The 24,653-nt window shown below is 42.5% G+C and overlaps 1 protein-coding gene across 1 annotated transcript in view; it reads right to left on the bottom strand.

Moving 5' to 3' along the window:
• Window positions 1–1,794: 1,794 nt before the first annotated feature.
• fermt2 (FERM domain containing kindlin 2) overlaps window positions 1,795–24,653 on the bottom strand; it is a 37,239-nt gene continuing 14,380 nt past the window's right edge. Inside the window, 14 exon segments of the mRNA XM_062439899.1 lie at window positions 1,795–2,035; window positions 2,354–2,495; window positions 3,809–3,933; window positions 7,859–7,893; window positions 7,896–8,076; window positions 8,178–8,284; window positions 8,422–8,546; window positions 9,134–9,183; window positions 9,725–9,859; window positions 12,535–12,642; window positions 12,825–12,927; window positions 13,080–13,305; window positions 17,467–17,595; window positions 24,216–24,449. Of these exon segments, the coding sequence (XP_062295883.1) occupies window positions 1,862–2,035; window positions 2,354–2,495; window positions 3,809–3,933; window positions 7,859–7,893; window positions 7,896–8,076; window positions 8,178–8,284; window positions 8,422–8,546; window positions 9,134–9,183; window positions 9,725–9,859; window positions 12,535–12,642; window positions 12,825–12,927; window positions 13,080–13,305; window positions 17,467–17,595; window positions 24,216–24,449 (1,874 nt within the window). The 3' untranslated portion in view covers window positions 1,795–1,861.

Raw genomic sequence — 24,653 nt, 5'->3', positions numbered from 1 at the left:
GGAAAAAAAAAAAAAAAATTCCGAACCCCCAAAAAGCAAAAAAAAACTGTACAATTCTATAAAACCTGTGTTTTTACATTAGTTACAAAAAATAATACTTCATTTCCTGATCCTTCATACTGAGGACAGAGGGGGAAAAAAAAGTTTGCATATTCATTCTTCAAACTCTGTGACCTTTTGCTGGTGTGTAATGATAAAAATGATGATGATAATAATAACAATAATAATAATAATAATAATAATAATAACAATAATACTAATACTATATGGTGTGAGAAACAGAATGGCAATAAAGTAAAGTACTAGTATCCCCCCTGTTATGTAGTGTACATGCACTAAGCAAAGAGATGTGAGGAGTTTCAAATCCCTGGATGCAATTCCAAATATACTGTAGAGATCTGGCAACTTACAACAGGCGTGTTTGAGAATATTAATGCACTTTGGCACATGATTTTTAAATGCATTTCCAGATCAGAAGATGAAAATCCCTCCTCTTAGCAGTGGACTGTCTTAAATTTGGAAACAATAAATGGACTTCTTGAAAAGTCATTTAGTTAAGTCTTTAAATATATATTTTTTAAAACCAAGAGTAAAAATCTGCCAATGGGACGAAACATCTTAAATACACAAACCTTTTCCAAAACTTGTCTTTACGATACATTGTGACATTAGGAAGTATCTTAGTTCAACGTACCCACAACCAAAAGCTTTTTAAAAGAAATAAATCTTGTTTTCAGGAACACTAGACAGACTGAATACTACACTACATTTTTGGTGGGATGGACATTTTTGCAGCAAAGACATTTAGGTCAGTTGGAAATCAGATTTTCAAACTCACAGGACACTCATCCAGAGCACTGAACTGTAGTGCGTTTCCTTAGCTCAAGCTCACCATTTTCTTCCATCAAAGCAAAACTTAGACTCTCAAAGTCCAACTTGTCAGCTAATGCAATTTTCAAAAGAGAAGAGACAATTCAATGGACAGACTAGGACATGATGAGACTCGAATAACAACTACTGTGGACAAGCTCTGATGAAACACAGCAAACAAGACGGACAACAAAAGCAAATTTAACAACAGCTTATTTCATAAACAGGACTGTATACTGTCGAAGTGCTAACATGTGACTTCAAAAAGATTAAACCCTTCATAGAGTGGATAGGATGGACACACAGTGCTGCAATCAGCCACCACAATTGTTTATACAAGATACCCTTTTGACTGGACTCTGATGACGTCCACCTTTTCAGATAAATAATTTGATAAAACTGCAGGTATCTGTGGCACTATAATCACAAAATGTTTTAGCTGACAATTTAATGCCAGCTCTTTCAGTCCAGTTCTAGAAGAGAGAAAAAAACAGCGATAGAGAGGAATAGAGGGGGGAAAAAAGATCTTTGGGATTAAATCTGGTGTTTTAAAGGGTTGTCATGGACGTTAAGTTGATGGCCATCAGTCCAGGAGGAGAGGAGGCAGGCGGTTTGCAGGGGGAAAAAAACAGGCAAGCTTCCTGGTTCAAGTTTGTGTAAGGCTTCTGCTCAACCACAGGAGTTTAGGTTCAAAGTTCTTCTGGACTGCATTCACCAGAATATTAGTATTTTAACAAATGACTTTGTCAGCGTTAATGCAATAAACCCAAAACAATAAAAAACGGTGTCAGCCATGGCAACAGTGGTGCTGCTCTGGATTCTTCAGCACAGCTCCAAACAATTAAAAAGACTGAGAAAATAGTACAATAAAATAAACCCATACCTACAATGTGGTTCCAGCCCCCCCCCCCCCCCCTCCCACTGCACCTCCCTGACACTCCCCTCCTGGCCCCTGGCCTGCATTCACTGACCCCTGTTGGTTTGAGGCAGCTCACACCCAGCCGCTGGTCAGCTTATAGAACATCTCCTCGTCTAGAGACTCGTTCTGGTCCTTGGCACGTGTGGACAGGAAGATGTAGCCACCAATGAATTCGTGGACCACTTTACAGTCGACCTCGGCACAGACGAACGACAGACTGGGCTCGTCTGCAAATTCCACGGTCACCTAAGCACACAGAGCACATCAGTCATCATGTCAAAAGTAACTCTGGCAAATGTATTCAGTACAAGACTGAAGAAAAAAAATCAATTAACTGTAAGGGCTTTTTGTAACGCTACCAAATATTCATTAAGCAGTAATATTGTAAGTAAAGTCTGATCAATTGACTTCCAGTTATGTGGAAGAGTTTGCTTGAACTGTAGATATTAATAACCGACTTTGGATTGTTTCTGTTCATATCAGGGAAGCAAATTAACTGTAATAAATAGTCATTTTCCAAAAAATAGAAAACTGTGAAACTGCTGAATTCTATACGTTCCCTACCATCTTGATCTCCCAGTTGACATTCCACTGCTTCATGTTGCTGAAACGCCAGGTTTTGATAGCGTCTCCAGCGTTGGGGTCCATCCGGATCAAACGGTTGTAAGTGATACCCATCAGTTCCTCTCGCTTTACTCCCTGGAACCTGCAGAGAAGAACAGTAGAATCCACTGTGAGATGAAATGACTGTGTGTGGATCGAATGGTAAAATGACTCCCTGTCAGCACATAGAACTTAGAGAGCGGGTGATGGAGATACGGTGCATCCAGAAAGTATTCAGACCCATTTTTATATTTTTTATGCTCAATACCCCATAATGACAAAGTGAAAACAGGATTTTAAAAATGTTTGCAAATTTATAAAACAAAAAAACTGAAATCAAATTGACATTCTGACCCTTCACTCAGTAAAGCTCTGTCAGGTTGGATGGGGTCCATTGGTGTCTCCAGAGATGTGCAATTGAGTCTTGTCTCTGCTGCTGAATAACACCCTCACAGCATGATGCTGCCACCACTGTGCTTCACCGTTGGATTGGTTTTGAGCAGGTGATGAGCGGTGCCTGCTTTCCTCTAGACATGATGCTTAGAATTTAGGCCAAATAGTTCAATCTAGCGCTCATCAGAGTAGAGATTTTTGTTTCTCATAGTCTGAGAGTCCTTTAAGGGCTTTTTATTGTAAACTCCAAGAGGGCTTTCCTGTGTGTTTCACTGAGGAGAAGTTTATGTTTGCTCACGCTGCCATAAAGCCCAGATTGGTGGAGTGTTGCAGTGATGGTTGCTCTGGAAGTTTCTCTCACCTCCATACAGGTTCTATGGAGCTCTGCTAGAGTGACCATTCGGTTCTTGGTCACCTCTCTTACTAATATAAGGCATTCTCCCTCAATTGCTCAGTTTGGTGGCGGCCAGCTCTAGGAAGAACCCTGGTTGTTCCAAACTTCTTCCATGTAAGAATGATAGAAGCCACTGTGCTCTTGCAAACCTTCAACGCAGCAGAAATGTTTTTGTAGCCTTTCCCAGATCTGTGCCTTGACACAACCCTGTCTCTGAGCTCTGCAGGCAGGTCCCTTCAACCTCATGGCTTAGTTTTTGCTCTGATATGCACTGGCAGCTGTGAGACCTTATATAGAAAGGTGTGTGTGTCTTTCCAAATCATGCCCAAACAATTATATTTACCACAGGTGGACTCCAATCAAGGTGCAGAAACAACAATTATGCTAATGTGATATATCACTTTTTCCTTTTATACAAAACATTTGCAAAAGTTTTGAAAATGATGTTTTCATTTTGTCATGGGGTATTGAATGTAGATTGATGAGGGAAAAATGAATTTAAATGATTTCAGCATAAGACCAACATTAAATGTGAAAAAAGTAGAGGGGTGAATACTTTCTGAATGCACTGTAAGTCTTAACACACATCAGAGATTTACAGAACTTCAGTTATCTGTGACCAAACTTACTTGGCGAGGAAATGAGTGATTCCAAACTCCGGCAGGGACTGCCACGCCTGGATGAAGCGCATTTTGGCCTCAATGAGACTCATCTGGGCCACGTTCTGGTGGGCTTCAAGGATCCGGGCTGAAATCTGGCAAATAAACAAGCACACATTAACACATATCACTTTCCAATATGGTCCCATGACTTAACACTAAATGTCCCACCATAAACAAATGTATCCCATCACCACGCTCAAACTGCCCAGATCCAAACACACCCAATGCGTAAACAAGCTGTGGCCAGCTCCATAAAGCCCACAGGGCACACAGAGTCAGCCAATAGCCAGAGAGATATCTCAGGATTAGTCTATTTCACAAAGCTGCAAAACAGACAAACAAATATGATCCTATGAGCAAACTGAGGAGCTAGACTAAGATTAATGAGCCAAGGGAAGCTTCCAACCTGTGCAAGTAAGCATGTATGTGTTTATTTCCCTCCTGTACTGAAATCCACTTTTGGGCCACAAGAAAAGATTTGATCGACTAATTCAACCGGATGAGGTGAGCAACAGAGACATCTGCTGTCTAAGAAGAGGAGGCTGTCATCTCTGTCTGGATACTTACTTACTACTGTCTGTTTTCTAAAGCGTTTCTTATTTATGAATGCAGTTTTCTTCCAGGTTGGTCAGTTTATTTGAGTGCAGTATGAAAAATCAGCCAACATTATTACCACAGCTACTTGGAACTTTCTTAAAAAAGTAATCCATCACAGGTACTTCCATGTTGCTTTTTTTATCTTGCCAACCCAGTTAGAGGAGATCAGAATTTAATCCATGTAGTTGATCATTTCTGCATGTTTAGTAAGTCAAGTCTTGTATGCTGCAGCTTCTCTGTAGCCATGAAAGAGCTTCAGCAGTCCTCAATCAACTGTATAACAATACAATAACATCATTTTCACTGTGATGGATTAATTACCACGTAAGTTGCTCTGCTTTTCATAGATTGATACAGACATTAAGCTGAAATCAGTAGCTATGAGAGAAGTAAAACACATATTCAAAAACACATTAAAGCATTCACCAAACTTGGCGTTGATAATGATTGGCAGATAAGTTAAACAGATTGGTGTTAAATGGGTTAAAACAAGCAAAAACACCTACATGGCCCATTCACTTTACTGAATATCTCATTGTAATTTAAAGGATTTATTTTAATAATACACACAACAAAGATGCTCCATTATTTTGTGTTTTTTGCTTGTCTTACGGTCCCTTGAGAAAATGTTAGAGCTAAGGACAAACTAAAACGATCTATTCTACTACGACTATCAGACAACAATACATCACACATCTATTTACTGTTATGTGAGGTAATCCAGACACATGAAGAGATCAGAGTTTACAGTCATGCACATATCTAAAAAAGGCATAAAGGCACCCAGTGGACACACAGCTTTAACTTACCATATCCCTGATAAAGCTTGGCTGAAGAGGGGGAGGTGGGGAGGGAGATGGACACAGAGGAATGAATGAGATGCATACGAGGGGAGAGGAGAGAAGGGGAGATTGGACAAAGTGAACAAGCAAGTAAGATCAATGTTGAGGGAGGAAAGATCCAAAACAACAAAGCAGGAGGCCATAATTGTAATAAAAGAAGCAAAGCAGGGAGAGGGGCTGAGGGGTCATGCAGAATTAGATATTTTTCATCTCTAGATAATGCTTAGTCTGCTAAGTATTTACAGGAATTCTCTGTAACTTCTCTTCTATCCACAAGATGGCGATGTGTATCAAGTGTCACACTGTGGCAGCACCAATATGTAGGAGTGCCATGTCCCCAACCCCCAGGAGTCTATTATCATGTGTTTATCGTGTTTCCTCTTATGTAAATGTATAGGTTTGGTCAGAAGTTCTGCTCCGAGTAATCTAAAAATTCCTCTGTGTGTGTATCCGCTGGGAGCTGCGGCACGGAAGTCTCCTCGGATCAGTCTGGCAACAGGAAGTCCAGTTTACAGGGGGGTGGAGGGTGGGCCCGCTTATGACTGAGCAAAGGGGCTTTTCCCGCGCAACGTTCCCAGGCACGGCTCATTTCCTGACACCGAACACCCACTACATGAGTACACGTGTGGCGAGTGTGAGCACATACACATATACTGTACATATTCGACTTCTCTTTCATGTTGTGCCTGGGGATACCCCCTATCAGGAGCGGGCTTGTGAGTGTGACTGGAGCGACGCCAGGAAGAACCACAGAACCAATGGACAGGCACACACCCCGCCGAGCTAATACCCCTTTAAATCCTAAATTCAAGCTGGAATCTGCTCCCCTCGTCTCGGCCAGTTAATGTATTTCACCACAAAGGGTTCCTTTCATTAGTCGTTATTTAAAGACTTAAAGTTTTCTGTCCATTTTGGAAGGGAAATGTGTCAGTGGACACTGACATTTGAGCAGCTTATCATTTTAACCAAATATTTTCAGGCAGCTCCAATGCGGTTTTGATACTCGTTGGTAGGATTTGTAGTTTTTCCACTTCCAGCAAAAATAATTACTGTTTCATGTTGGTTAAAATGAGGAGCTGCTCAAATCCAGCACAGCAATCCTTGAGCGTACTATAGTATGTACAGAAAACCTCAGAATTATGTTAGTTTTCAGAATAGGCAATGAAGGAACCCTTGAAAGAAACCCTTAAAACTAACTGATTGGCCTGTCTGACCACAAGATGTTCTTTTGTTTATTAACCCCATTTATATTCAAAGGATTTTTTTTCCTGACCAGTCATAAAAAGGGAGAAACTGAGACACACACAGAGAGAGAGAAGGGAAACTTGAATTAGGTAGTGTTGTAATTCTGGTAATTCATACTTTTAACAGTGCAGTGTGTGGTGCTACAACTGTAGACCTGAGTTTCTGAGCAGAGACAAAAAGACTGAGTCATAAGCACATTTCCTGAATGAAATGGGTACTAAAGAGACAAAGCACTGTAGTCAAGTAATGTTGACAACCATTTACAGAACTTGAACCATCTTTCTCATGAGTCAGACAAATCAGACAATTTCTCTTCCAATAATAGATGAACTTCCATCTCAATAGCTGAATATGGGAGACACGCCTCTGTCTATCTCTTCCATCATTTCAGGTTTCACATCCATTCTCACACTTCTACTTTTTCTTCTCTGACCACGTCTCTCTCTGGACGTCCAGTATATTTCAGGTCATTTCTGAGTAATCACTTCCAGTACCAACGCCCTCCCAACCACCCTCCAACCCTCTAGCAACATTCCACTTTTCTACTACAGTAAACAAAACCAGATTGGGTGAGTAAGCTATGGGAGGCAGTCCACCGTCCTCCCTCCCATCCCAAACCCCAACTAACACGGCTATGGATGCCGTGTACTCAGCTGTTCCAGAGTACACACACACCAGCCTATTGCTTACATGCAAATCCTCTGGGCACACTGGAGTATTTTCCTTCAGATTAATTCGTTCTTAGGGCTTAAATGTTACACCTGGTTATTAAGATGTCTGTTGGTGGCTTGCTACAGTCGCTCAGCTGTGACAAGCCCTTAATGTTGTGTTTAGAACCAACAAGTCCAGTGGACAAGATATCTACCTTTTAAGTCCTTTTGTCTCCAAGCACAAAGACTGAGAGTTAAAGTTAAAGTATCTGTTACAGTCTGATATGAGCGGCTCTACTGTAAGCATGATGAGTAGTTTGGATGTCCGCTGTCCTGGTTTCCCCTTGTACAGAAGGGGGCAGGGAGAAGGAGTGGAGGGAGGAGGAGGAAAAAGTAAAGGAGGGGGAGTAGAGGGAGGCTACATTCCAATGCAAGACAATCCTGATGCCAGGAGGCGCCCATCTGGGAAGCATCAGACGCTGCTGCAATCTAACTCATCAAACAAGTAAACAAGCTCCCACAAAATACATATTAGAACAGACAGTTACCTTCTTCTTTCTGTCTCTTTGTAAGCACACACTTTACTTTCCAAGTTGCTGTGAATAGACCCTACTGTGCATTCAGAGGTTATATGTTAAAGCTCCATAAAGGAACGTGAGCGGCCTCTGTCCTGCATGGCTTACCTGCTTGTTCTTGTACTTCTTCAAATAGCGCGGGACACCAGGCATTCTGGGTTGATATCGGTGGTGATAGGTTCAATGAACTGAGGGTCGGGGTTCATGTGCTGCATCTTGAGGAAGGACAGAATGTTCTGGACCTCCAAGTTGTACGAGCTGTCGGCCATGGTCTTCCCTTTAGAGGCCAAGCGGCATGCAGCCATCCAGTGAGCGTACTGTTTCTCCTGGAGCAAGAAAAAGTCAAACATGTATAATTAAATACCTATAAAGATATTTGATATAGCCATTCCATTAATACGAGTGGTGTATTTAACTTTAATCTTACCGTGTCACATCGAAGCCAGATCTCATTCATCCCGTCGGCAACAGGGATTAGCAACTTGATGTTGAATTTCTGACCAGAGATGTTAACATCTGGAGTTACCTCACAGCCTACACATGGAAACCACAAAGCAGAGTGGAGGAGGAGGTCAAAGGTGAGAGCCAGGCTTGACACACCCCAACAAGGAAGAAAACAACATAAAATATTCTTATATGTGCATGCAATGACACTTTTTGTGTGTTTGCACCTCTGAGATTCATTTGGTGAGCAGGTGTCCCATGTGACTCCTCTTTACTCTTGTAACAGGAAATTGTGATATCTTTGAATGTGCACCAGTACTGCTTATAGCCCTTCAGCGTCAGTTTCTTGGGTCTGCAAAATATATAACAGACATGTCAGATGGAAAAAAAAACACCCATTTTCTTTATTAGTGGTCAAGAGTAAGAGCGGAGGAGGGTTAGATCATAAGTGAGTACAAAGAAAAAGAGAAAGAGAGAGAGGATTAGGGAGAACTTTGCAAGTGCAAAGTCAGCGAGGTGAACAGGAGAGGAGCCAACACTGGATGTGAACATTACTGGAAAACCATTAAAGAGGAAATGCCTCTTGATATCATACCCCTACCCATGCTCCCCCATGGTTTCATACATTTTATGAGACAACCACCCCAGGGACCACCTGCCTGTCAGCAAAGGCTCAGAGCCAAAAATGAATATGGCTTAAAATATGCTTGGTCCAACTGTAATCAAAGCTAAACTGAAAGCTCAGCCTGCTGATGTCCTCTGGCAAACAATCCAGACTTTTACACTGATACAAAACAGGCAACAGCTTTCTCACTTAGCCAGAAAACGTTATTTCCTGGTTCTTTGATGGGATCAACATCTTTTTGGACAACAACAACCTTTGCACGCACTCACGTGCAGTTGAATGACCATGTCAGGCAGCTTTGGATATGAACTTACTTGAAGACTTTGACATAATCCGCTAGCTCAGGAATAGATGTGATGTCACCCTGCGAGGAAGGGCAAAACGCAAACATTGTTAGTACAAGCCTAGAATACTTTAACAGGAAACATTGGTTAAACATAACCAAAACAATGACCTCAGGCTCAACTTTGCACATTTCCAATGTCATTGGTCATTGACTCATGTAATATCTCAAAGCTCTATTTCCTGTGATAAGCTGTATAAACTTCACAACTTTTCAAGGTGGGGCTGGTGTAACAATGGACACATATATATTCAGCCTCACCAAATGCAGCCTTTGGTTGGGTTTGTTTGAGTGTCAAATATCTCACACCACCAGCTCTTTGTCAGAAACAGCAGGCCTTAAATAACTGTGTGAAATTTCTTTGTGCGTCAGTATACAGTGTCTACTGTATGAAAGTTACTGCTGCTGTTTAGAACAGCTGATGAAAGGAGACTTCATCAGAACAGAGAAACAAAGGACCAAAACCACAGCTGGTATAATTGAGAAAATACATTCACACAATGAAGGGAGTATCTCTGTGGTAAGTGCAAAGATATATTACAGTATAGCAGTGTTGTCATACCAGTGTCTTGGATGTCTTCCCTCCCTCCAAAGTAATCTCCAGGTCTGATAGGGCTGCATCCACCTCATCCACCTCCTTCTCACTGTTATTCATGTGGTTGTCTGAAGACATGATTGACAGTTTGTTGATGTGGTACTGAGGAAGAGAAAGAGATACCACAGTTAGGATAGTTTTAATTAGCGATCTTTCAGCACTTCATTTGCTGTATTACAACAGGGATTTTTAAATAATTCCCATTTTGAGATTCAATGATATTTACAGACTTAATATCTGAACTGTATCTTTCCAAAGTGAGAAATCTGGAAACATCACAGTGTACCTTCTTGATGAAAAACTACCAGTGTCAAGGATTGACTTGACAATAGTAGGTAAGAGATTTTGCTAGCAATTGCTAACCTTTCCAACACCCTGGTCAACAGTTTTGCTGATTTTCTATAAAGTTTCCTACTATGTGTGCTACCAGTGAATAAGCACTCCAAATTTGTCTTATAAAAGTGTATCAGTCTGTGATAATTGCCATATAAACTCTTTAAGACTCGCTGGCATCTATGTAGGCAAGTGCTGCCAATAAGAATCATTGAGTTCACCAGTGATGGAACAGTGACTTTATCATTGAAGCATCACCGCTACTTTTAAGATGACGACAGTGTGAAGGGATGGGTGATGATGATTCACAGGGAGAAATAAGGGGCATGGTCTGGGCATACAAGTTATGAACTGTAACAAGCTATAAAACAGTTTTTACAGAGAACCTATGTGAGACTGAGCCAATAGGGTGGGATGAGAGACTGTGCATTATTGTAACAATGGAAGAACCAATTCGTAAAGGAAACCCGACCATGGTTTCCTCTTAGCATGAGTCACAGACACTAAATACAACCTGTTGACAAACGGTATTTATAATGTCAACCAATCACCAACCCCTCCACCAATATATGAATGAACAGCTGTCGAGAGAGTGAGAGATACAGAGGCAGAGTTTGAGAGAGATATGCGAGGCTTTTGCCGGCTAAGGTTACAGAATGTGGGACAAAGGGCTCTCCACGACACTCCATTCGTTCGCCTCTTCCACTCTGACAGTCCTTTAGCTGTTGTTACACTGGGGGTTTTGTTTCCTGTTTGTGTGCCTGAGCAGATGAGTGAATGTGTTTATCTGCCGGGGTACAAAGTACAACCTGTGCCCCCAAGTCTATGACTATTCAGTCAGTTACTATTTTAGACTCCTGATTGCCTCATTTTTGTGTACTGCCAAAGAGAAATGCCCAGGTGATAACATGCTGACAGTAGCCAGCAGCATACTGGATGTGGATAATCATTGCTCTTTATTTAGACCTTAGTATCAACTCTCTTAAGCTAACAACCCGCAGTCAAGCTCAACCCACCACTGAAACCTTAGCCAAAATCCTGAGCTCATACTACCCTGCAGAAACACAGTAGTAGCTACCAAAGTGCTAACAGACAGGTAGTGACAGAGTAGCCACCAGTCTAAACACCCACCTAAACACCTGCTCTCCAGGAAGAGCAACAAGAAACTAGTTTAGTGTAATTATAACCGGTGTGATGAAACACACATAACACGTCAGAGTGTAAGCAGGCTTTTAGAGGAATGCGAGCAGGTCTACGAGACGTTGTCTTGCTGGGGTGGGTGGTCTGGGGCTGAAGCACTGGGTCCCTGTGGCCCGAGATGCTCTATAATTACCCCGGGGGTGAGGACAGGGTGGCATCCTCAGGTCTTGGCACCCACAGTTTATGAGGGTCAGAAATAGCAGGAGAACTACCCCAAGACTACTTAGGGGGCAACCTGAAGGGGCAAAAGGTGCTCACATATAACTGTATATCAGTTCCACTGTTCACCTACTTCTCTCCGTCTTCTCAAACGTAACGTAACACAATATACAGTAATGTTACATAATATAGGATCACATCACTGCAGCTATTTTGATAATTGAATTAAGCTAAAATTCCAAAAATTAGCTTCTTTTTTTAAAATACAAGGATGTTATGCTTTTCTTTGTCATACAGGATATAAGGCTGATTTTATCTTTGGATTTTGGACTGTTGGTCAGACGAAACAAGACATTTGAAGATGTGATCAAGGGGGAAGAAAATCATTGGTTGCAGCCCTAAAAAAATCCTTTGGTATTACTGATGGAATTTAGGGTTGGAAGAATATAGTGGGGGATCAATGAGTTACACTATGTCAAAAAGAACATTTATGAAATGTATGATATCATATTTCTATCATACATACATTATCCAACATTACCTATTATTTCTAATTTCTTTGTCACGACTCACAAGGTCAGTGTTTTTCTTGAAGCTTTGTTTCCAGACACTTATGCTCTTTTTCACTTAGTGAGGTAATGGCATTTATGTCTTTAAAGTAAATTATAATTCATTATTCATAAGGGATTTTTATGTTCAAAAGCCTAATGACTCACTATTTGTATGTAGACTATGAGTCAGAAATAGAGTGAACTGATACATACTGTATTGAAGCATATTGAGAAGCCAAGTGGGAATATGTGTGATAATGCCCTAATAAACTCATTCTGCAACAATGTACAATAGCCAGGTTTCAGTATGCATGGTGCTGCAGAACTGGCCTCCATATGGCTCAGATCTGGGCTGGAAGCCCATCCAATTCATTAGCTTGCGGTTGAGAAGGCATTGTGCCCATAGCCCAATGAAAAGAAGACTGCAGGTCTTCAAGTTTCAGACCCTGACAAAGCAATGCTGAAACAGGAAAATTAAGATCAGACACACACACACACACAACACAAACACACAGACACACACAGTCTCCTGACCTGCAGGGCAGCAAACATCATCATTTCCTCCTCCGTGCACTCAATTTCCTCCAGCAGGATGGCCCACTTGGACTGTTCATAGAGCTGGTTCACTCGGATGGCATCATACTGTGGAGAGGTTGGTCATAGCAGTTAACACACATACAAACAAACAGTGAGTAAACACATACACACACTGTCCTTTAGATAGGATGATGCAGAGACATCTAGCACAACATGTCCTCAACAAATGTCCCCATAGACTCTGGAGGATAAAGTTGCTGATACACTGATTTGTCTGCAGGACATACCTTAGGGTTGAGGTCAAAGAAACTGTGGTATTTAAACCTCAGCAGCAGCACCTCATTCTCCTTAACATCCTGCTCCATCAGAGACCTGGACGAGTCCAACCACCTGCACCGAAATTGAAAATCATGTCTTCTGAAACAATCTCTCTGCAGGAACTGTTTTGATCAGCACCACAGCCCTGAAATATTCTGCAATCCACCACAGCATTTCTGACAGTGTAACCAAACCACCAAACCACTAAGCAAAGTTCATCTCACCCCTGGTTGATTTTGGCTTTGTCCAGAAGGGACTGGGGCTTGTAGAGTTTGGCCAGGATGTCTGGTGAGGAGATTGGCTGGCTGACAGCGAGGATGCTGGGATTGCCCTCAGAGAGAGGGCTGTCCCCAAACCAGGCAGAGGTGGGTGACAGCGGGCTGCCATCCCTGGAGTCATAGGTGGGGGTCATAGTCTTACTGTATAATCCTGGACTGGAGTAGATGCTCCCTGAAAGCACAAAGTCATCAGTTAGGCTCTTGCAGTCAAACAAGAAAAATCTACCTAGAACAAATGAATTAAATATACATGATTTTTACATTTTCATCTTTGTGTTACTTTATACAAACACAAAAGTGCACATACACAAATGCTTCGTCAAAATAAAGCATCAGGGCAAAAAGGGTGAACACTTTTCAAAAAGCACACACACTTGCAGCCTAGCCAGGCCAGCTAGCGGTCAACAACACCATGTGACTACCAGCCTGCACTTATTGCAGATGAGCGGCCTTAACAACGTCCTCCTGCTGATGGCGGGATTGATGTGGATCAGCATGCAGATGATGCACAACATGATCAGGGTCGCCCATTTACTCACAGTCAAAAAACCTGCAGGAATGCACCACACACAGCAAACTACTGCACAACTCGCCACAGAGAGGAGACAGGGAGCACAACGATATGGGAGGATTCAACTTTTTTTTGAATTAAATAATTTACGTTTTTTTTTTTAATAAAAAAGTGGATATACAGTATTTGTATATTTATACCTTTGTTTTTCCGTTTGTTTTTCAATTTATACTGGATTTTGGTTGCCAACATAAGCAAGCCACCAAAGCAACGTTGTTTGCATTTCCTGTTGGCTGGCCTTGCTGAGTATTTCTGGCCCCATACCACTCCATTCCCTCTTTCCCTCTGTAGGGCTTAGGTCAAGAAGCAACACTGACTAAACCACTAAATCCCCTCTGTAACCAGGAAGTGGGCTTGATTTGTGTTTGTGAGTGTGCACGTGTAATGTTTGTGTTTGCGAGCTGAGGTCATGAGAATAGGGTGCACACTATGGCCACCCATCCCTTGTGGAGGAGGGTGTTATTCAATGGTTCCTTCGCTGTTTTCCCCTAAAGAGTTCATTGGGTCAGGAAGAGTACTCCCATCTCCCATTGGGTCTCTTGAGGAATCTGAGGTATCTAGAGAGACCATGTATAAGGAATGAGAAAGTTGGCAGCCCCTTAAAAACACTACTGGCCTCCTCCATCCTGTTTACTGACTCTACAATACAGCTGAAAAGACACAAAGAATGTTAACATGCCTCGACTCCCTAATGCTCCCACACTGGGGATTCATAAATGGGGCGAGCTGGACCACCACAGGCTGTTAAGACTGGATGTAAACCATGACAGGGTTGTCAATAAATGAAGGTGCCTCTTGTGGATGTGATCTTTTTTACACACCTTCTGTGTGGGCTAATGGCTGAGGCATGTAGCTAAGAGGGTCTGGTGTTTGAACTACTACAACAACAATATAGCAAAAACTAAATCAGATCATCTCTCTAACAGCCTGCCATTTTATCAAGCAGAACTTTCAAGGGCTAAACAGTGATCAGTTATCCTGCAAAACAATCAGCAGGTACAGTGAGCAGGCCTTGGGTTGCTGTAAGAAAGAGTGAGCTTTGAGCTACATTCTAATGGAAGGCAAAGCCTTTATCATGTGACCACCCGAATCAGCTGACTTCCCCCTGGAAGAGCAGTCAGGTGACTCGGCTGCTCGTCCCAAAGGTTACAGATGTCATGTGACCTCAACACTCTGTGGGGGGGGGGGTAGCGAGGAAGAGGGGGAAGGCCAGGGTGAGGAAGCAGTGCTAAAGAGTAGAGGACAGAGGAAGAGGAAAGCTTACCTTTGACAGGTCCGATGTATATTATCTCAGAGGCTAGGATGAAAAGAGAAAGAGTAAGGGAAAGAAAGGAAGGAAAGCAGAGGAATGGGAACAAACATCAAGTGGACAGATTTAAGACACTGAAAACTCTACAAGGACTGGAGGAAACAGAAGAGAAAAAGAGAAAAAAAAAGTAGGAGAATACAAGAATGAGGAGATCCGTGGCATTTCCACGGGCACTGCCAGCTACTAGCCTCAGACCGGATGACTCAATTCACCCTCCTTGCAGAGGGAGATCACCCTGGCATGACTAGCAAGACTCTGTCGTTTCCATCCACCCATTCAACGCAGCATGACTGATTGAAAACCCAGGCAAAGGCGTTGGTCAACGTGACCCAGCCCTACATGTATAAACTGCAGCACAAATATACAAGTAGTGGCTGTCCAAGGTATGTCATTCCCCACGCCGACAGGAAATATAATTAGATACAACGTTTACCTCAAGATGTGGCCAGCCCAGTCTGACTCAATGGACTGGCCGAGATCGTGGCTCGCAACTGAGTCAACAGCTGATGATTAGTAACATGGCTTTCTACCAAAATGACCAATTCTGTGGGGCCCTTGACATGAGTGTGCAGACAAACAGGGGACACAGAGTTTCCTAAATGATACATTTAAAGATGGAGGTTTTGGAAAAAGATTGCGGATCTCCAAGTGGAAATAATTGGTCATGCACTACTTACTACCTTAGAGATCAAGGACAGACCTCACTGTATGTATACTATATGTATTTGGGAAAATGTATAAAAGCATTTATGTCTTTATTCAACATTTAACCTGCATTGTCTATTACAAAAGTAGCTTACAAAAATGGTAAAGAAAATGGTGCTATGAAGCTAATTAGCTGGGAGAAATTGGTAGAAAATATGATTAGAATATAATCGGTAGATAGAATTATAAAATAATTTTCTTCCTGCAATAAAATCAGATCATGGTGAGTTAAAATGACCCTTCCTCCTGCTCTTTCTCTCTGAGTGTACAGGAGCAGTTGGTTGAGGGTCTGATTGCATCGCTGCCTCTCTGCAAAGCCTTGTGATTCCTATCAGGAGACCTGGGCTGAGGGGCCAGCCCTTCCCCACAAGGGACAGAATAACGCCTTACAACTTGGCCATGAAACCTACTGTGACTGTAGCATGTGATCTGATAGGGAGGATGTCAGGACACACACACACACACACACACACACACACACACACACACACACACACACACACACACACACACACACACACACACACACACACACACACACACACACACACACACACACACACACACACACACACACACACACACACACACACACACACACACACACACACACACACACACACACACACACACACACACACACACACACACACACGGAGTGTGTGTGGTGACAGCGGTAAACAGATTCTGCACATTCCTGTTGAAACCCCACCTATTTCTTGCACCACCTAATAGTATAACTATAGTTGCCCAGTGGGAACAAATTGTATCTATACCAGAGGAATCCATGTAGCACAACCTTGGAGAAATGATGCAATTTTGGGTGTGATCATGTGCTGGGCTTATAAACACAAACTAGTATTGCCTTTTTGAGTTTTCTGCACCTCATTATATATAAACATAGAAGCACAAAAATGTATAATCAGCTAAATCTGCTACAAGAATCAAGGTGGTTTATCAAGTTCACAATGACAGTTGAGCACTCTTTCCACTCACATTAGAGTGTATACATGCACATTAAGCAAAGTCTTAAGAGGCAGCGGACAGACCAGAGGCCAGGGAAGGAGAGACTCAAATCACACAATGCGTCCCATTCACCCTGTCTCATGGTGTTAGCAGTTTTGGTTAGAGCTAACTCTGTGACAGCAGCACAGCCTGTTTTGTTCTGCTCCTCCCTGCTCACATGGCTGTAGCTCTCCCATCACTGGCGGAAGGAGGGAGGAGGGCTAGTATAACTGCAGTCGTGTAGCCTGGTTTGGGTTTAAAATGGCAGCGTGACCAACTATGTGTGGAATCTCAACCATTCTTCATCCTCCCTGCCAAGGAACTGGAAGCCAGGGCTGTAGATCCCATGCAGGCCTCAAACTCACATATTCATATTTGGTCACTAGAAGCAGGGTGCAGCAAATCTGGAGTTATCTTACTGGTTTTCACAACCACAAGCACAATCAGACACACAAACAGAATGGAAGACACTCACTGGGACCTGTTATTCAACCTGCTGCTCCATAATTAGTTCAAATGAGGTCTGAACCTAAAAACTGAATTATAGTAAGTTTGTATGAAATCATTCTCTTTCAACTCGGAACTTGCACAAATGATTTAAAGAAACATGATTCCCTTAATTAACTGTAAGGTTTGATTCAGCTTTAATTCTTCAGGTAAACACTGTAACGAGTGCTTTGGAGCTATACATATTCATTAATACTGTTAGATCTCCATATAGTAGTTTCTATCCATCAGCTCACCTGATCCAGGGGTTAATAACGGACCCTCCAGCTCCAGATCATCCTCCTCTGCCTCCTCCAACTTTTTCTTCTTCTTCTTGGGATCACGCGGCTTACGCAGCAGAGATAACTCCTCTGGGTGGCGGATATCTGGAGTGAGAGAAAGAAGGAAAGTTCATTTGATGTCACGTTAGGATTACTTTGGCTGGAAACATACAGCAGTAAACTAATCTAGACAACAAGTTGGGAAGAATTTGATGCAAGAAAGTCATTAAAAACACACCAGATTTTGCATTGTTTCAATTACGAGTGAATAGAGGGATGCTGAGGCAGCTTTAAATCAAAGAGGGGACAAAGAAAAGGCAAAAGGCACAGAGGAGATGGGTGAGAATTGTAGACAGCTGCGCACACGAGCAGTGGAAAATTGCAAATCCCTTTTTCTCAGGCCCCAACAAATCTTGCTTTAACTGTAATCCCCAACTGAGACGACGCAGACACAACCTCCATCTCCATCTTACCCTCCTTCCCCCAACTAGTCCTCACACACTCATACAACAAGTATTCCAGCACCAGTACAGAGTTCACAAGAAATACAAAAATATGAATACTGGAAGAAACTGAAACACATTAAATGAAATAAACAAACACAATTAAACTTTGTGTGTCTGAGTACATGGAAGAGCTGTGTGCAAGATCCCAATCAGACAGTAAGACACCACACTGAATATAATGACTAAAACAGAGCTGCCTCTCTCCCCAGCCTCTCTCCACTCTTCCCCCTCCCTCCCTCGGGCCTGGAGGCCAGGGAACCATCACTCAGCAGCAGCGGTGATGTTTTAAGATGGGCTTGGGATGGTTCTGATGTAGGGGAGTGAGACGGCCAGAATGTGTCAGGACTAGAATAGATGGAGTTAGTCTGGAGACACATCTGGATCCTCAGCTGGATTTGGTTTTCTCAAGGATTCCATATAAATTAAAAAGGTGCAAGTTGATATTTAAGAGCCTTATTTAATTATTTTCACTCCGTCTTGTGCGGAACTCTGATACAAAATGAAAGAGAATTTTTTAAAGATGCAGGATTGGAAAGGTGTGTTGCAGACTGTAACTGAGGAGGTTGCTGAAGATGTTGAGAAAGCATGAGCAGAGGGAGGGAGAGAGAGAGAGAGAGAGAGAGAGAGAGAGAGAGAGAGAGAGAGAGAGAGAGAGAGAGAGAGAGAGAGAGAGAGACAGAGAGGAGCCAGAGAGAGAGAGACAGAGAGAGAGAGACAGAGAGAGAGAGAGAGAGAGAGAGAGAGAGAGAGAGAGAGAGACAGAGAGAGAGAGAGAGAGAGAGAGAGACACACACACAGAGAGAGAGAGAGAACGTCTTGGCTTGGTGAGAAAGCTTGTTTGGTTTGTGTAACTAAAGCAAAAGCATTCCAGGAGTTTTAAGAACTACCAGATGGGAGCTCGCCCTCTCTCCTCCTCCATTCTCCCTCCGCTGTAGCAGTGAAGCACAATCCCTGTGCCCTTATACAGCCATGTGAGTTGCAGGCGTGCTGCCGAGCTTTTTTAGCCTATTATACATTCAGATGTCCCCACTGAGCTGTGTGACGAGGCCAATACACACATACGTCAAGTGTGTGTCGGACTGTGTCTCTCTGTGAGGCATTGCAGAAGCATGTGGCATTTTACTACAATGCCAATTTGATTGGTAATTCTTGCTCATAATTGCCAATGCCTGGAATTCATCCATAGTATAAATACTATTAATCTATTGAGCAGGACCTGATCTGACACAGTTGATTTATAAACATAAATGATTATCATTATCTATAGGGGGTTTATAGATCTAATGCGTGAGTCAAAAAACAGATTTTGGCTATAAAAAACATTACTTATGGTTTAGGATGTATTATCAGGGGAGAAAATTTAAATTTATACATTCCTGTACATTACATTACTAAAATACTGCATACATTCCTGCAGTATTTTAGACCTGTGTACTGAATCATTTAGCCTGAGCACATAGAAGTGGGAGATGAGTGGATGGGGTAAATACAGATATGTTTTTTCATTAATCCTATGACAAGTAGGCCAAGAGGAAAAGTCTAAAAAAACTTCAATGATATTTTTCAATCAGGCAAGCTTTAAAGTCACTTTCTGCTGACATACACAATTGGTGAATTGTATGTTTATAATAATTTAAGAATCACGATCTGCTGGGGGTAAGGCTGGGGCGGGGGAGTTCCCCTAGGAGGAGGAAGGGGTGAGTGATGGTTAAAGTGTGCACAAAAGCTTGGTTGATTTCCATTAGCAGAAATGACACCTAGACAATAAGACCCAATCTTCCATCTTGCAGACTTGTGGCAGTAACCAGGCCTGGAGCCAGAGAGAGAGAGAGAGAGCGAAAGAGGGGTTGACAGAGAGCCAGCTGCGCTTGCAGGATCTACTCCTTGGAACACATGATTCACTGCAGTGAGTAAGGCCAGCCACAGAAGAATCACAAACACCGTCACATTCTAATTTTACAGTCCTTGAGTTTACCGTACAAACAGATAAAGACCCTACATGGACAAAAAAAATTAAAGAGGACTGATGATTTCATCTTCTTTTTCCTGTTGCATACTTCAACTGGAACAAGAGGTACTTATTGGACTGCTGGGCAGACTGATCAATACTCCGGAGCAATAAATTAAGAGCTCGTCCCGGGAAAGACGATATAAAAAGAAGGCTAAGAAATGACAGACAGGTTCAGGTTCTGTCCGAAGGGAAACATAATAAGAATGCACATGGTGTGGACGTTTTATCCTTGAATTTCGTCAATAACAAGTACATATTTTTGGCATTTGGAATTGATGCTATAACTCAACATGTCACTTGAGGCACACAAATAGATCAATTTAATTACTTTCTGCTCTGACTTTAAGGAAAAATGGCATTCACTGACATTAATGGGTTGATATGAGTGCCAGACGTTCAATTCATCCATCTTGCAGGCGGCTAAAAGGTGCTAAAAGGCCACTCAAAAAAGGATAATAATGCTATTTAATTTAGGAGTTGGAGTTGAGGCCAAACCACACTCCTCCCATATTATGACAACAGTGGCCAGCACACTCAAGCAGATCTCAGGTTGATGGGCCATAAATCTGCTGGACCAAAACGATGAAGCAACAGCCCCACATGAATCTAAAAAGATTTCTGGAGGACCAAGAGCTCTGATAGCCTTCAGTTGCCACGTATATCCTCTCAGTTATTGCCTTTCATGCCTGGTCATCTATTTCTTAATATCATGAATTCATTTTACTGTAATATTTCAGAGAAGACTCGAAAAAACGCTGCAGGTTAGAGTACTGTTGCTGCCTCTTGTATTTTCTACAGAACGCTACTGTGTCTTCGTTTTGCCACACGTAGTAGCAACTGAGTGCTTACTTACAAACATGCAGTGTTTAAGTGGAGCAGCCTGACTCTTGTTACCCAGAAGTGGTGCTTCGTTAAGAGAAGCTGCCTCATTTTGTTGCACCTCAGGCTCCCAGGTCTACAGTCATGTGTTAGTCAGTTGTGAAGACCACATTCTGTGTGCGAGCTCACAGGAAGAGTTAAACAAGCTCTTTCTCAGAAGGAGGAGTAGTACGTGTGTGTTTAATGTCTTGAAAGAGTCCAGGTTGTCTAGACAGAACAAGCTTGTGTCTGGCTATGACTTCACCGGACAAATGAGCCTTTACAAAAGCCCATTTCAAAATAGTGGCTCTCGTTTTTTTCACACGAATACAGACCTCATCTTTTGTACTTTTATGAAGCATTTCCACAGTGTCACTCTGTTCCACATAGTAGTGCCTCAGAAATTGCAAATCAACGCCACCTCAGATCCCAGAGTTCAAGCAGCTACACATCTCAAGACCAACTGTTCGGAGGAGACTGCGTGAAGCAGACCTTCATGGTCGAATTGCCGTAAAGAAACCACTACTGAGGGAGACCAATGAGAATAAGAGAGGTGGTTCGACTAAGAAATACAAGAGTTTGGTCTAAGTCCAAATTTGAAATGCCACCCTATGTGCTTTTTGTGAGTTGCAGACAAGGTGAACGAATGGTATCTGCATGTGTGGTTCCCATCATGAAACATAGAGGCGAGTCTTTGCTGGTGACACTGTTGGCAATTCAAGGCACACTTAACCAGCATGTCTACCACAGCATTCTGCGGTGACACGCCATCCCGTCAAGTTTTTGCTTAGTGGGGCCGACACTTATTTTTCAGGACAATAACCAAAAACACACCTCCAGGCTACATGAGGGTTATTTGACCATGAAGGATAGTGATGGAGTGCTGCATTAGTTGACCTGGCCTCCACAATCACCTGACCTAAACCTAATTGAGATGGTTTGGGATGAGTTGGACCACACGGTGAAAGAAAAGCAGCCAACACGTGCTCAGCATATGTGGGAACTGACTACCTCATGAAGCTGGTTGAGAGAATGTCAAGAGTGTGCAAAGCTCTCATAAAGCAAAAGGTGGCTACTTAAAAAAAAACTAAAATATGAAAGATATTTCTGTTTTTTAAACACTTTTTTGGTTAGCTTTGTTTTGATGTCTTCAGTATTGTTCTAAAAATGTATACAATAGTAAGAAATAAAGAAAAACACTTGAATAAGAAGGTGTGTCAAAATCTTTAACTTTTTATGTACTTCAGTTCAGAGAATTCTCAGAATTGATTACACAGTTAAAAAATGTTATCTCCCAACTAAAAGTGGAAAATTCCTCCTGCCTACATTTCACTATCAAGTCAGCAATGCAGCACAGGATATAAGAGCTGCCAAATGTAATCAAAGGTCAGAACAGGAGTAGAACTGAATGATTTAATGTATTACAGTACGCTGATCTTTTGCTGAGTCCTCTCTGTTCCCAGCCTGCCCAGATGGACTGTGTCTGTGTCGGGATGTGAGACTGTACACAGCTGCCATGGATATGGGAGAAACACAGCGGTGATGATTGGTTTTATACATTTAACTTTGTTGTTTTGATTGTCTATGCTTTGCCCCTGTATGGGACTCGCCCTGTTGAGAGTTTGAGTTATGCTAAAAAGACTCAGTGGGCAGAGATTAGAAAAAAACTGATCTTGGTTTAAAACAGGAAATGGCTTCTGTTTGACCGAGTGGACACACCAGGGCAAAAAAACAAAACAAAAACTTCTAATAAATTATTATGAGAAAAAAAAACAGAGCCAACGATGAGTCGGTCATAACTGAAAAAAAAATCTCTGCTCTCTTTTCTCTCGCTGTATGGTCCAGTATGTCTGCCCCTCCCTTTCTGCTGTCTGGACGCCAGTTGGACAGGCCGTGTCTCTTCCTGTCCCCTCTGATTCTCTGTGCTGTACAGCACACAGGCAGTCAGCAGAAAATATGCACAGGAAATTGTAAAACTCAAAGCTGCCCAGATAACAAAAAATGTAAACGCTTCCAGGCCAGACCAGCTGTAAGTCAGCTGTCATACCCTCAGTTACAGTCAAGAACATTCCCATCATTTGTTCATCGTGAGTTCTGCTTTTTCCAAGCAATAATGCACAGTGATGTAAATGCGACAATAGATGCTTGTCACTATGAGGGACCCTTTGCAGCCACATCTTGCAACATCCTGGCATGCGCCAAGTCAGCCAAAAGCAATTTGTCCTGAATTTCTGTGGAGTGAAAATAGATTTATTACAGTAGCAGCAGACACATTCCTAACCAGGCCAGGCCCAGAGAAAGGCTACAGACCTGTTACTCCCCCATCTCCATACTGCCGCTTTCAAAAACAACCTCTTTTGTATATTTACACTCAATAAAATGTGACATTTGTTCGTTTACTTTCACAGAACTGCTCGACAGACCCTCTGACCTTTTTGAAAAAATAAAAGCTCCACTCCTGCTGAATTAAAAACAAGGCTACCTGTAGAGGCCAATAAAAACAGGAAAGCTACCACCAGAGCCCCTGATCCTGCCTGCTGAACACAGTCCAGTGACACAACAGGTGTGTTATGACCCTGCTTGATGGAAGGATTTAAATGGGTGGGGGTTCAGCAACCCTGTAAACTTTACTGGAGACAGTGACTAAGAGGCAGGAGCAAGGGGCAAAGTCTGAGCCAAGGAAAAGTGGGCGTTAGCAGGTGAGAGGTCACTGGGGTCTAGTGTGTGCCCTCTGACCCAACAGGACAGTGTGGTGCCAGTGATGGAAGATATCAACAGTGTGTGTGACCCTCGGGCACTACTAACACCGTGGGGGATTGTTAAATTTGGACCTGAAAGATGTGGCTGGTGAGCAAGACAGTAAGCACGAGTATGAGTTAGTTATGTGTACAGGAATTTGTACTTTGGTGTGTGCCTGTGTTTTAAGACTGAGACAGATTGATAGTCTCTGTTTACTAAACATTACTACGAGACCGATGGAGCCGTGGTTCCAAGGACATGACTCTAGAGCTAACAACGGGCTGACTACCAGTCCGGAGACGTGACTGCGGTATGCACAGCTTGCAGCATGTTTGATAAACACAACAAATTGCCAAGGATAAAAACAAAGTGAGAGGAAGGACGTGATTAGCTAAGTTTGATGTAGAACATCACAAGCCTTTCCAAAAATAGTATTACAGGAGAAGTTTTTGGTTGAGTAGAGTGGGCAGTTTAATTCCCATAACTCTTTGCCAATCAGTCACACCTCATCTTGCATTTGCTTCATGACTGTTTAAAATGTCCCAACTGGAAAAAAAACAACAACCGCTGTCCAGTAAATGCCAGTAAATGAGCCCTTCATTTCCACTTACTGAAAGTTTTGCAGATGTCGGAGACCGCCTTAAAGACGCGGTCGGAGAAGTTGACCTTGACCTTCATGTGCTTCATGTTGGGCAGCTGGAGGCGCAGGAGCTTGTGCTGCGGCGTGAAGAGCAGCCTGGCGTCTGCTTGGATGCCGTACTTGTCCAGCGTCCAGTGGGTTTTCAACAGCCATGTCTTCTTTTTCTCCCACCACAGAGCGTGGTCTGACCAGTCCTTCTTCACATCTGAGGAAGGGAAGAAAAGAGAGTAGTGAGAGAGTTTTAGTCATTGTAAATGATGTTAAAAAGGAATGAGCTGTCTTATATTTTTACCACATACATTGCTTTTCTCTAAGGGAATATATAATTGGCCACTTTTGTTGTTTTTGTATTGACAGCAATGTGGGTAAGTGTAAGTGGAGCACTCTGTATCTATCACACTGTACTGAC

This window comes from Scomber scombrus, chromosome 19 (assembly GCF_963691925.1).
Source record: "Scomber scombrus chromosome 19, fScoSco1.1, whole genome shotgun sequence".
In the NCBI taxonomy this organism is placed as follows: domain Eukaryota; kingdom Metazoa; phylum Chordata; class Actinopteri; order Scombriformes; family Scombridae; genus Scomber; species Scomber scombrus.
Note: the sequence above shows the minus strand (reverse complement) of the source record. Positions and strands in the feature narration are given on the sequence as shown.